This window comes from Lissotriton helveticus, chromosome 5_1, assembly GCF_964261635.1.
Source record: "Lissotriton helveticus chromosome 5_1, aLisHel1.1, whole genome shotgun sequence".
NCBI classification, from domain to species: domain Eukaryota; kingdom Metazoa; phylum Chordata; class Amphibia; order Caudata; family Salamandridae; genus Lissotriton; species Lissotriton helveticus.
The window spans coordinates 1,289,077,287-1,289,091,084 of record NC_136065.1 but is presented as its reverse complement, the minus strand read 5'-3'; the positions used below and the strand labels follow the sequence as shown (position 1 = coordinate 1,289,091,084).

The window sequence follows — 13,798 nt, the reverse complement described above, 5'->3', positions numbered from 1 at the left end:
AGGACTACCCACATCCGGCATATACTTCTGACGATTTTATCAGATTTCAGAGCCTATTTTCCCTTCACTGTAAGGTACGAACCCTTGCACGAGCTACAGATACATCTACGTGTTTCCCATCAACTCACTTTCTACACGGACGGCGGGAGAGGACACGGACGGCGGGAGGAGGGCGGGAGAAGACACGGACGGCGGGAGGGGGCGGGAGAAGACACGGACGGCGGGAGGAGGGCGGGAGAAGACACGGACGGCGGGAGGGGGCGGGAGAAGACATGGAGGGCGGGAGAAGACACGGACGGCGGGAGGGGACGGGAGAGGACACGGACGGCGGGAAACGTGCACAGGACAGCGAGGGGGGGCGGAAAGGCACACAGAGGGGGCGGGAATGGACAGCGCATCTGAAATCACTTTCAGTGAAAGGGGAGGGAACGGAAAAAACGTAACTCCGCCCAGGGAAAAAATCTCGGGAACGCCCCCGAATCTGGTCCGGCATTGACGGACAGATCCGGCACTCAATGGCTAGCCTCCATTTATGGAGCTAGCCAATGAGAGCCGGGGGACGTTCCCGAACTCCTTATAGTCAACAAAGGATTTCACCTGCGCTGAAAACCTGCGCAGAGCGCAGCCTTTCGGCAGGCGAAACCCAAAAATGAATAAAGGCGTGCTGTGTATGACCTTGTGGAGGGCTGTGGGGTGCGAATTGAGTTTCGGGCTCCCAATAAAAGTGCTCTGGTTTTGAACTCGGTCCAGCGTTGAGGTCCAGGGTGGTGTCGTTGGTTTCAGCGTCTAAGGCAGAGTCAGCCTTAGTGATGTTTTACGTAACATGCTTTGGTTCATACTGGTTTAGTCACCCCTCATAGCCAGCTACACAGTGTATCTTTATGAGGGATGCTCACTGTAATGTACTTTATGTGTTGTCTTTTGTTGACAAGTATGACGTGATGTGATAGCCAGCTGTAAGGTATGTAGTTATGTGTCTGTCTCTGCACGCACTTGGTTGGTATGCTGCAGAATGTGATCAAAATGCACGGATTGTTGGCACCCCTACCACCAATCCCTGATGACGGTGGGTGAATCAGCTATGGTGCCTGACACCCCTCGGATAGGACCAGTTTCCTTGAAGTGTCCTACTGTGCTGCAGGCGGGGTGGTGGGTAGTGGGATGGGCACGTGGGATGGCTTCTACTGAGCTCTCATGGGGGGCTTGGGTGGAGTGAGAAGGCTTCCACTGCAGGGCTGGTACTGCCCCAACTGCAGAACAGAAGTTAGTCTAGTAATCAGGTGCATTGGACTCACCTGTAGTATCCTGAAGGTGCTGCCAGGGGAATCGTGGTCAAACCCAGTGTGGTGGACCGGTCTGCAGACATTGCTGAGGTCATGGACGGGACAGACAGGGGCCAGGGGACAAGGGTCCTGCACAAGCTGTGATGTTATGACTGAGATGTCACAAACAGGTTAGGTAGAACTGATGTAAGTTTTGGATTTCCTTCTGCTTTTCCTTCAGTGGCGTAGCTAGGTGAGGGTGGTCTGCCCCAGGCAGCACTATTTTGGGGACGGGGGTGTCTAGCCCTGGACCGTGTCATGTATGTGCATGTAACTTGTATGATCGAAGTAACTATTAGCAGCGATACTACGTGTCTCTCGGACCTCTTTCAGGTGCTCGCCGTCCTTTTTCCCCAGCACCCCCCAAGGGGGGGCGGCAATCTGAAGTGTAGCCCCGGGCGCCACAAGCTCTAGCTACGCCCCTGCCTAGATTAGCACCAGGTTACCGAGATCGACATGAACATTATTGTTTACGGATGTACAGAGGTTATAGACGTTTCCTAAATCATTTTCCAATGCCATCAGACTCTGCTTCATGGAGAAAGCTGGCCTGGTGTCAATGACGTCCATCTGAAATGTTTCCCTTGTGGGATATTCAGCAGTACACATTTAATGGGCATTGGTGATAGAAAGCATCAGTCAGTATTGACTGTTTCAGAAACTTTAAAACTAAGGTGATCACCTCACATCATCCATCCATGAGAATACTTGAAAGTCAACTGCTGCAGTTTCTACTCAAAGCCAAGAATTGTTCTCAGAGGATAACCCCGAATCTAGGCTGAGCATGCGCTGCCACGAGTTACAACATGAGAAAGGGAGTTAAAGTGAAGATCAGGCATGTTTCATTTTGTGGACACGTTGATTTTTATCATTTCAATATTCGGGATCACCTGACAGAAATTGATCCAGTTGCTCTCATAACATCCTACTAGTTTGTATGAAGAGTGCTCCTTCGATTTACTAAACGGGTCAGCAGTACATCTAAAGAGAATGTCTCTATTGATGTTCAGTCCATTTCGTGGATACCAGACCTCGTTTTACCAAAGTTATCTTCTAAAAAACTGCAGATACCATCAACAAATGTGGCAAACCTTTTATCAGCAACAGCCAAAGTTTATATTTTTTCGGTAAAAGGATTCTTTATTTACATCAGCGCTTCACAAACTGCAAATGAATCCATGTAAGGAAAGATATAATAAAACGTTCGCATACCCTCTTATGCTTTGCAGAAATACTTCCAACTCATATTCATTTGCACACATTTTGATACTAAGAATCTGTTGAACATCTACAGATATTTCTGATCTAGTTTTACACAGATAAAACATTTACTGGAAAATAATTCAGAGTAATCTGACAATTCAAGGATGACTGCTTTCATTGGCTACCGTCATCTCCCTAATTTATGGCTTAACCTAATTAGGAAGCATGCTGTGTTCAAATCAGTAAATTTACAAAGTTACATAAACATGCCATTCCTGATTTCAGCTACACATCGAATGGGGTCAATTGCAGACAAAAATGAAAAAAAACAGGCAATTATAGGGCACTCAGGTGGGGGCTTGAGACACAGGACCTCTTAGCCTACCAGGACTCCGAATCCACAACTACCGTGGTGCTCCTTCACGAAATAGAAATAGGATGGTCAGTGCGGACCCCCATATCAGAGAAACCTACGGTGTGCATCAATGGGGCCATATTTCAAGAGACTCTAATTTCAATGAGCACAAACTAAAACGCAGATGAAAACGTTAAAGCTAAATGTTTTACCTCTTCGAAAAGCTTTAAAAACCTAAAATAATCAATATTTGTACAAAATATTGACTAATACAGACATAAAAGCTATACAATATGGTGTTGCCCTCATATTGATGTAATGTGGCGGATGTACCTGCCCTCTGCCCAAAATGACTAAAGGTATTATACATAAAGACGGCAAAATAAGAACCCCGACGACTCTTACAGCTTCTCTCAGCCTCAATCTGCCGAGCACAGCGCTAAGAAAATTAGTTGCAAAACTATAAAAACGGTTTCATGAAATATCATCTAAATAAGTATGAAAACGCATTATAATGTTTTTTGATGTAGCATGTTTCGCAAAAAAATTGTTTTCTTGAAGTTAACTCGACAAAATATTATAGTGCATTTATATACTTATTTAAATCAACACTTTAAGTAAGTATGGGGCATATTAACAAAGGGCGGCGATAATTATCGCTGGCCGTGCTTAGCGATAATTATATTATCCCAGGCTATCTCTAGTATATATCGTATGGGAGCATGTTATTAACAACGTATTATTCTAGGGCGATAAAAATTCCAGAGATAGAGAGGTTATCACCCTTTTGCAGGGAACATCGCTGGTTTTCCAGCAATGTTACCTGCAAAAGGGCGATAACCTTGCCGATACGACCCACAGGGTCGTATCAGCATAATCCACAGCCTATGTCAGGGATGGCTAAGTCAGGATTTTAGCAGACGCTAGGTTTTGGCGAAAATGGCTGTTTTCGCCAAAACCTAATGTGTGCTAAAATCATGTGGGCTGCCTTGTAAATATCACGATGTAAACATCAGCGATATTTGCAAGGTAGTCCATCTAGGGTACGCCCAGTAACGCCCACTTTGCATCTCATTGGAGATGCAAAGGGAGGCGTTGGGAAAAAGGGTGCTAACATGCGATTATGCATGTTAGCACCCTCTTATAAATAAGGAACTGGTTTTATCTCCGCTTTTTTGGCTTTGCAAGCCAAAAAAGCAGAGATAAAGCCCTTGTAAATATGCCCCTATGTTCGTGAAGCAGAATATGTTGGTTTAGGTGTGAAAGCTATCTTTCCAAGATGGTAAAATACTTTTTTTATTCATGTGAGTAGTATCTGCACCTCATGCACAGTAATGAAAGCACTCCCTTGCCTTGAACAAATTCTACTAATAGCCAGGAACATTACTGTGAGCAAGAAATACTCTTGTCTGATCCAAAATGGGAATCACACTTTATTTATGAAATGGTCGGAATGGACTGGCCCTAAGAGCTCAATAGCTGAAGGAGTCTCACCGAAAGTGATCAGTAGATTAAGGGGAAACTTCATCTCTGTGTATTTTTGTTGATCAATTAAACAAGCTCTGGCTGCACCAGACCTAGAAATTACTCCGCAACATTATTTTTTAATTTTCTACACTTTCTGAGGTTTCTTATTTTTGTACCTCTTTAATGCTTGGTGCGGATCATGATTTTTTTGCTTATTATAAGTAATTCTTTAAGAACCTGTGCAGAGATAGCTATGCATTTACATTGGTAGTAAGTCTCAAACAACACAACTGCATTAAAATCGGTGATTACTATCACATTAAAAATAAGCTAAGTCGAACTATATATAAAGTTTAGTAACTACATTAGAAGTAAACATATACCTTGGCCCATGCCATCTTTACTCATTTGCATAAGTCGTCCTTTTTCTTTCTTTCCAAACAAACGGCCGAAGGATGACTTGATGCCCTTTTTCTTTGGGCCCTTGTTTAAGGAGTCCAGGCTGCCGTTGGTGCTGCTTGGGTAACTGGCTTGATCTTCAGCTGAACTACAAAATGAGAGAAAAATGTGAATTATTTATAAATAATTACAAAGGGAGGATTCCAATCGACTAAGGAATATAAACAGTGTACAATCCCTATCCAGGGCCGGACTGGCCGTCCCTCGAATTGGGCATTGGGCATTTCCCCGGTAAGCTGAAAGAGTGGGGGCCGGTTTTGCAGCGGTGGGAGCAGGTTCTGCAGCAGTGCTGTAATATCAGCTCCCAGTAACAAAAGTAGCAAGCAAGCATCTTCAGCCTCCTGGGGCCAGGCAGTGCTTCACCAGGGGCTGGTACGAGAAAATTGCCAGTCCGTCCCTGTCCCTCAGGGCTATGCATACCTCAGCAGCGAATGTAGAGCTATAGGTCATCAATACGTTATGGTGAATAAAATCCAAGCTATGGATGGGCACTACAATACAAAGAGTTGCATCTTCACCTATTTTTATTATGATGCACACTGACTACTATGAATGGCTTCCAAAGTCTAGACTAGCCAGTATCGGTCCACTTACTATGAAGTGTGGGTTAGCAACCAAAGTATATTTCCCCTCGGTCATGTTAAATGTTATCATTATTTCTAAAGCGCATAAATACCTGGAGGTGTCTTGACGCTATCTCTGCTATAACAGATTGACAGGGAGCTCATCAATTGCCAAACAGCCATGTCTTTAAATCTTTTCTAAACAAGAGTAGATTGCTCATGGATTTAACATGCATGGGTAAGGTATTCCATATTCCATATCATCAAATGTTAAACGGAAGGGTCCAATTTGTTTTTCAATATGTACAACTTACAACTGGTATTTAGTCTGTATTTAAGTATTCATGGGGCAGATTTATGTCAGACTTGCGCCACGTTTACGCTGCCGTTGCGTGACGCAACGGCACGGAAACGAGGCGCATCCCTGCGACCTATTTACAACATGACACATCTAGGCAGATGCGTCACGTTGTAAAGCCCTGCGCCACATGAAACCTGCGTCAGGTTTCATGTGGGCGTTCTGTCTCAGGGTGGGCGTTCCCTCGTAGGAAAGCCCCGTAAAACTGACGCAGTGAAATCTACAAGATTTCACTGAGTCAGTTTTACGACTCTGCTGCGTCAAATCCTTACGCCTGCTTGAAGCAGGCGTAAGGAGTGACGCACCACGTTATGTATGGGTGGCCTCTGTACATTGCAGGAGTTGCGTCGCACTTGCGACGCTACTCCAGCAATGCGCCACCCGTACACCACAAGATGCGTCACGCATCTGCCCTTCCTTGCACCATGGTGCGCCGCATTGTAAATGCGGCGCATCTGTGGTGCCGCAAGGAGGGAATTGCGTGACGCATCAGTTCTGGCGCATCCATGCTGATTTGCAGAGATGCGCCAGAACTCATAAATATGCCCCTCATGTATATAGGAATATAGGGGCATATGTATCAAATACTGTTATTGCGATTCTCAAATAGCGATTTTAAGAGAATCACTATTTAAGAATCGCAAAACAGAATGTAATACAAAATTTGCAAATATTTTGCGATTCCTTGGCATTCCTTAATTATGATTAGCAAATTGCGAATCGTAATTAAGGAATACCTTCCTATTCATTCCTATGGGCTAGGAGGCCCATCGGAATGAATGGCAGGATATTCTCAATTTGCAATTCGCAATTAGAGAATCGCAAATTGAGAATGCAATTTCAAGAGTGCCAGGGTGTCAAAAGGACACCCTGTTGCACCCCTGAAATATGTATGTGTACACATGTGGCACACAGTGTTTGAAAAATGCAAAAAAATGCATTTTTCAAAGAAATCGCAAATTACCACCAACTTGAAGTTGGTGGTAATTTGCGATTTCTTAAGGCCAAAGCACACTTTTTCTGTGCTTCATACATTGCATTTAAGGAATCGCAATTTGTGATTCCTTAAATGCAATCGCAAAATAGAGAATCCCAAATTTTGTGATTCTCTAATTTGCGATGCCCTTTTGGGATGATACATTCCAAAAGGCCTTTTCCCATTCTTAAACCAGCCGATTCCGAGAATCGGCTCATTTGCGAACGGGAAAAGGGGTTGATACATATGCCCCATAGTCATTTGCTTAAGATCACAAGTTTTATGTTGAACTGGGGAGCCTTAAAAATGGGACCGGATTCTTCTGGTTCTACAATTGGCAACTAAACTATCTCTCTCACTGCAGAATGTATAAACAGCATGTAACAAACTATGTAACATTGCCCAAGGGAAGTGCAATTTTGCACTAATATTTGCACCAACCAACCAGTGCAAGTAAGCACAGTTTTAAATCCCAGTGTGTGGAAAAGTGTTTTTGGACTGGTAAGTTAAGTTGCAAACCGTATTGTTTGTGCTGTGGCACTGTACCGCTGACAATGAAATTTATTTTTGTATATGGCTGTGATTTAAGACAGTGTGACATACCTGCTTCCTCTTATTGTATTATATTATATAGTATTGTATCGTAGTACTTGTATAGGGCTTCATACCAATCCCAAGTCATACGATTTGCATCAAACCTTTGGGTTCCCTTTCAGATGTATGGATGAAAACCATATTGGTTGTAGTTTTGCCTGTACAGGAGGCTTGGAGACGTGATCCAATCATGGTAGAGGGTCACAGCTGCGCCTAATCATGAAGCGCTGGAGAGAGTGAGAGAAAAGACTCAGTTTCACATGCTTATACTTACCATCATTTAGGATTAGTGTGTATCATAAAGTAGAGACCGCTGATTGATGTGTATTAATGGGGTCCACCAGAAGCTCAGTGTTTGAGGTATGGTTGGGAAGTCCAGGAATGGTATATGGAATCCACCTAGGAGCGAGAGAGCCTAACCCTGGAAGCACTCTTAAGTAACTGGACACTAAACTGTAGGGAAGCATCCAGAAGTAACAAAGGCCCAACCTCAGAATGCATAGATTAAATGGAAAGGGAGTACAATATGGAGTCCAGTGAAAAACGGCAGAAGTCCGACTCCTAAGCGTAGAAGACTCCTGGGGTAGTGATAAGTTATTAGGAACCAAGGAGCAACAAGGGTTCAAGGCTGGAGGCATTGATGAAATAGTCAGGGAGTACTATGTGGAGTCAGCCCAGAAGAGACAAAGAGCTTACCTCTCTGAGGACTGCTAAGTGGTTAGGAACCGCTACGCGGAGAACAGACAGAAGCAGCAGCTTCTGGAAGCCCAGGTAATCACCAGTAAGTATACCTATGCAGGTGGTCCAGGCTTTGTAGGTACAGCTAATGATCCACTAGACTAGATTTGGATGCAATACAGCAGTCTGGAGCCCACATGAAGCCACCATGAGTAGGTGTAACCAGGAAATGGTACGCAGCAACAACCAACGACCATGTGGGATGGAGTATGGTTAGTTGAAAAACTCAGTATTTCAAGGTGATGAGTTTAGGAGTTGGAGTTCTTAGTGTGCAGCATAGACTACAGGAATCTCTTGATAGTTCAATGAAAACAAACGGCAGGTGCCTTTCGATACCTCGTTTGACAGTGTACACTCCCACTACTCAAACATCTGGTATCAGCAACAGGATGCTTTTGTAATATCTGGGGCAATTAAACAGCAACGAATGCTCTTAGAATCAAACAGGGCGTCATAAGCTTTGTGTAATTGTACACCAGGTGCCGCTAGACACGTGCCACCCAGGGGCATTGCTGGCATAACGTGAAATCCGAGATGTTTATCAAATGTACAGGATTCTCCTTCAAGCCACTAGCAGCCACAGACAGAACTCTGCATGTGGGTACATGAACTGTAGGGGGACTACATTTCATGTCTTTGTCAAGAGTTACCTATAAACTCACTAATGCTTGACACACACAAGCAATGGCTGCTTCCTGGCATCTCCTCCATTTGCTGCTGGCTCTTCCTACTGTTAACTAACTTTCAACGCCAACAAGTGCCCCATAAAAAGCAGCATTGCTCTCGCACCCAAGGAAACATTTAAAGGTTCCGCAGAAGGCGAACCATAAGAATTGAAAGCACCACAACAGTATCATAACCAAAAACATCCACCCTTCTAGACCTGGAAACATACAGGCTAGCCACAAGCCCTGAAAAGTCGTGTTGTACCACACTCACACGACGAAACACGTGTCGGCTGATTGTGGCCTTTTTTGTGGACTGATTAAACAACTCGTCGTGGAACACATACTCAAGAATCTGCATCTGTTCTTCTTATGATACTGTTGTGGTGCTTTCAATTCTTATGGTTCGCCTTCTGCGGAACCTTTAAATGTTTCCTTGGGTGCGAGAGCAATGCTGCTTTTTCTAGAATTATGAAATTCATGTGTTTTTCATGTTGAGTGGTTACGGGCTTCCCCACTCGCTCTTCACGCACCTTACTGTTACTTAGCTTTCTACATACCCAGACGTATATATCAGGCAGAGCGCCTTAGTCGTACTGAGTTTTTCCCAAAAAAAAAAACCCTCGCTGCATGTTAACAAGTGCCCCATGTTTGCTTAATTTGCTTTCGCATTTCATTCCAATCTCTGACGCCTTGCCAAATGTAGTGCAACCTATGAACCTTTAATAGAGTGGGGTGCTATTTAATCCCTAAGGAGCCCCCCATGAATTAGAATTCTACACAATGAGCAATGCTGGCATGTGCCACATTCCTAGGCTGCTTGGAGGTGCAAACACCTGGAGCAGCTGTGGTGGAGCTGCCTTCTTCTTATACACATGGTTGTGGGATGGACTGCGGTTTTAATATCACTCTCATGCGGACTTGTGATTACATTCCAGAGCATTGCATTCTGTATTCTTCAGTCGCCCCAGGCAGCCACAGCAATGAAAGCCATTAAGGATGTGAGATGAGCAAGGACAGAAGGTCTTGTTCGCATGCGTGCAGTCAAGGCTACTGCATTGAGACTGAAACTGGTGCTTCCCAGGGGAAAGGATCAGCTCTGCTAATGCACAGTGGCACGACCCCTGAAAGCGTTATTATTTGGTGTTATTAGTAATGCAGCAATCATTATCTGGCAGACTACATCAATCACCCGAATGCACGGTTGCCTCTACGAATACCCTGTAGTCTGGAAAAGATTAACCTTGCTGCAGAGGAGCTATGGCGGCAATATCCAACCAATATTTTTTTTTTACTGCAAGCAGGCTACCACTGATTGCACAGAACTCTGCAACTACAATGCAGGCCAAGAGCAGCACGATTTTTCACTCACCCATTTAAACACCCATAAGTAAAAGTTACTTACCTTCGGTAATGTAATATCTGGCAGAGACACAGTCTAGCTGCAGATTCATTAACATTTGAATTCTCCACAGGCGCCAGTCTGGATCTGGAAATGTTTCAGTAGTATCTCTGCGCACTTGGGGATGGAGTCATATGGGTCTGCGATGACGTTGACTCCAGTCATGACGTCAGTGGAGCCATAAAAAATCTTTGAAACATTAATAAAGAAAAAACATCAAATGGTATGTTATTACCAGACATGGATTTTTAAAGAAAACACCAACAAAACCATGTCCCCTGGTAAATAACCCTCATGTAAGAGAAGAAATCCATACACTCTATAGACCATCCATCAATGGTAATGAATGGCATGGCAACAGCAAAACAAAACCTACAAAAACAACACCAAGCTGCTTGTTGATTCACACCATTACATGACATATTTATAGTGCCAATGCAAGGTATGATGATACCAAATAAAGTCTTTGAAAAAAAAACAAATAAATCACCACTGATCCCTGGTGACTAATACAGTGTAAAAGAGAAAACAACCCCCCCACCCTATCAACCACAAACATTTGGAAATGAATGGTATGGTAACATCTAAACAAAAGCTCTGTGGCCAGGCCAAGTGGTCTGTTGAGTCCCAATATAAGTTGAGATAGTGATACCGGTATATAAAACCAGTACTGAAAAAGGTTATAACCCTTGCCTCACAGTTTGTTTGCTGAGCGGGGAAGATGGGCAGGGAGTTAATGAATCTGCGGCTAGACTATGTCTCTACCAGATATTACGTTATGAATGAATGAATGAATGAATGAATGAATGAATGAAAAATATTTATAGAGCGCACGATGGCCAAACGGCTTCCTGGCGCTGGGAGCTCTGAAGAACCGAACAGACAGGGCCAGGAGGTTTAGCAGGGGTAGGCCAGGGCAAACAGAAAAGTTTTCAGCGCTTTACGGAAATGAGAAAAAATAGGGATCGAACGCATAGAAAGAGGAAGGGAGTTCCAGAACCGGGGGGCAAGAACAGAAAAACGGGTTCCACCAGTGCGAGATTTGTGAAAGCGGGGAACATTGAGGAGGGCAGAAGATGATGAACGGAGAGTGCGGGCAGGGGTGTGACGGGAAATCAAAGAATTGATGAAAGCCGGTGCAGAGTGATCAAGGGCCCGGTAAACAAGGCACCCTAGTTTAAACAGAGATCTCTGCAAAATGGGCAACCAGTGAAGGGATTTGAGGACGGGAGTGATGTGATGGGTTTTGGGCAAATGAAAGATGAGACGGGCGGCCTGGTTCTGGATAGCTTGTAAGCGGCGGGTTTCATAGGCAGGGATGCCAGCGAACAAGCTATTGCCATAATCAAGGCGGGAAGTGATAAGGGCGGAAATAATAATTTTAAGGGAGTCAAGAGAAAAAAAACGAGAGATTTTCCGGATCATTCGGAGGGAAAGAAAACAGGAGGACACCACGGCACTGACCTGGCCATGCATGGACAGGTCCTGTCTGACCTTGATGCCCAGAGTTTTAACAGAGGGAACGGGGGTGGGAGGGGGGCCAAGGATGGGAGGCCAGAAAGCAGGGGACCAGGGACTGGATGAGCCGCCAATCAGGACAAGCTCAGTCTTATCTGGGTTGAGCTTGAGGTGATTGGCGCTCATCCACCCAGAGATAAAGACCATGGTGGAGTGAAAAAAGGATAGAGAGTGAGAAGTAGAGGAAAGATCAAAGACGAGCTGGAGGTCGTCAGCGTAGTTATACACAGAGACCCCCAGCTCAAGAAGAGAAGAGATAAGAGGGTGAATATAGAGGTTAAAGAGAAGGGGAGAGAGAGAGGAACCTTGGGGGACCCCACAGGGCACCGGGAGGGGAGAAGCAGAGAAGCCAGGAAGGTGAACGGCTTGAGAACGCCCTGTCAGGAAAGAGGTGATCCAGGAGAAGGCAGAACCTCGTATGCCCGCTGCGCTGACACGGTCCAGAAGAATGTTATGGTCGACCGTGTCAAACGCAGCGGACAGGTCGAGGAGGATCAGAGCTTGAGGGGAGTTGACGTCGGCCTTGGCCTTAAGCTCGTCGAGGACGGCCAACACCACGGTTTCGGTCGAATGACCCGAGCGGAAGCCAGCTTGGTGAGAAGCCAGAAGCTGGCTCTGCTCAACATAAACAGAGAGACAGGAAGTAACATAAGACTCAAGAATTTTAGCCAGATAAGGAAGAAGAGAGATAGGTCTGAAGTTAGAGGGAAGAGAAGAGTCGAGACCAGGCTTTTTAAGAATGGGGGAAACAATAGCAGATTTGAATGAAGAAGGGACCAAACCAGTGGAAAGAGAGGCATTAAGGAAAGAGAGAGGGGTATCAGGACAGGAAGAGAAGAGGGTTTTAAGAATACGGGCAGGGGCACAATCAGTGGGGGAACCAGACTTGATTTTGGTGAGCAAAGCTAGGAAAGAGTCCAAAGGGAGGGGGGGAAAAGAGGAGAAGGAGGATTTAGGCGCAGGGGGAGCAGAGTGAGGAGGAGTAAAAGGAGTGACCAAGATGTTAGATTTGATTTTTACAATCTTCTCGATAAAGAAGTTGTTAAGAGAAGAGCAGAGGGCCTGGGAGGGAGTGAAGGGAGGGCAAGCACGATCAGAGGTGGCCAAGTTGTTTACCAAAGAAAAAATTTCTTTAGCTTTGTTGGCCGAGAGCGCCACTTGTTCAGAAAAGTACTTGGTCTTAGTGGCCAGGATGGCCTGCTTGTACTCTTTAAGAAGGGTTTTGTATTTGGCCTTATGGTCAGGGCAGTAGCTGCGGCGCCAAAGGCGCTCTGAGCGTCTAAGCTCCAGTTTAAGAGTCTTGAGCTCCGGGCTAAACCAACGGTGAGCCTCATGAGGGCGGATGGATTTGACTAGCTTGAGGGGGGCTACTAAATCACATGCAGAAGAGAGCCAATTACCAACTGCAGCAGCCTGTGAGTCAAGGGGAATACCAGTGAGATCAGGGGAAGAAGAAGCAAGGGAGTGAGAAAGGGAAGCCAAGTCAGCACGATTCCAGCTACGGGAGAAAACATTCTTGGGGCGAAGGGGCTTGTGAGGGGAGCCAGTAGTGATAGAGAAAGAGATGAGGGAATGGTCAGACCAGGTACATGGGAGGACACAGGGGGGAGAGACTATGTCCTGAGATGACCAGACTTGGTCCAGGATGTGTCCAAATTTGTGGGTGGGAACCTGGACGTGGGACTTAAGGTTGAGACAGAGGAGAGTGGCCGTGAAGTCCTTAGATGCTGAATCCTCCCTGGGATCGCCAGGCCAGTAGTTAAAGTCCCCAAGCAAAAGGACAGAGGAGTTATTAACCACCAGCGTGGCGAGAAGTTCCTGCAGGGAAGCCACGAACAGGGGCATGTTCAGGGGAGGGCGGTAAACAAGGACGACGGTGAGAGGTGCCAGCAGATTGGAAGAGCGAGCAACCAGGAAGTCCACTCCAGCAATGGGTGCTTGGGGGAGAAGCTGAAATTGAATAGTGGATCGGACAATCATGGCAACACCCCCCCCAACCTTGTCCGTGGGGCGGTCAGCCCGAAGGACATAGTAGGAGTGGGGAAGGATGGCAAGAATGTCGGGGAGAGAAGCCTCCGAAAACCATGTTTCCGTTAGGAATAGAAAATCAGGGGAGTCTGTAGTAAGAAGATTAAACAGTTCGAGTTGGTGTTTGCCTGCCGAGCGAGTGTTGAGGAG

General features: G+C 45.5%; 1 protein-coding gene across 1 annotated transcript in view; it reads right to left on the bottom strand.

The window, feature by feature from the left end:
• PPFIA4 (PPFI scaffold protein A4) overlaps positions 1-13,798 on the bottom strand; it is a 1,997,086-nt gene that overhangs the window by 801,158 nt on the left and 1,182,130 nt on the right. Inside the window, exon 23 of the mRNA XM_078644121.1 lies at positions 4,731-4,894. Coding sequence (XP_078500247.1) covers positions 4,731-4,894 — 164 coding nt within the window. The remainder of the gene's footprint in view (positions 1-4,730; positions 4,895-13,798) is intronic.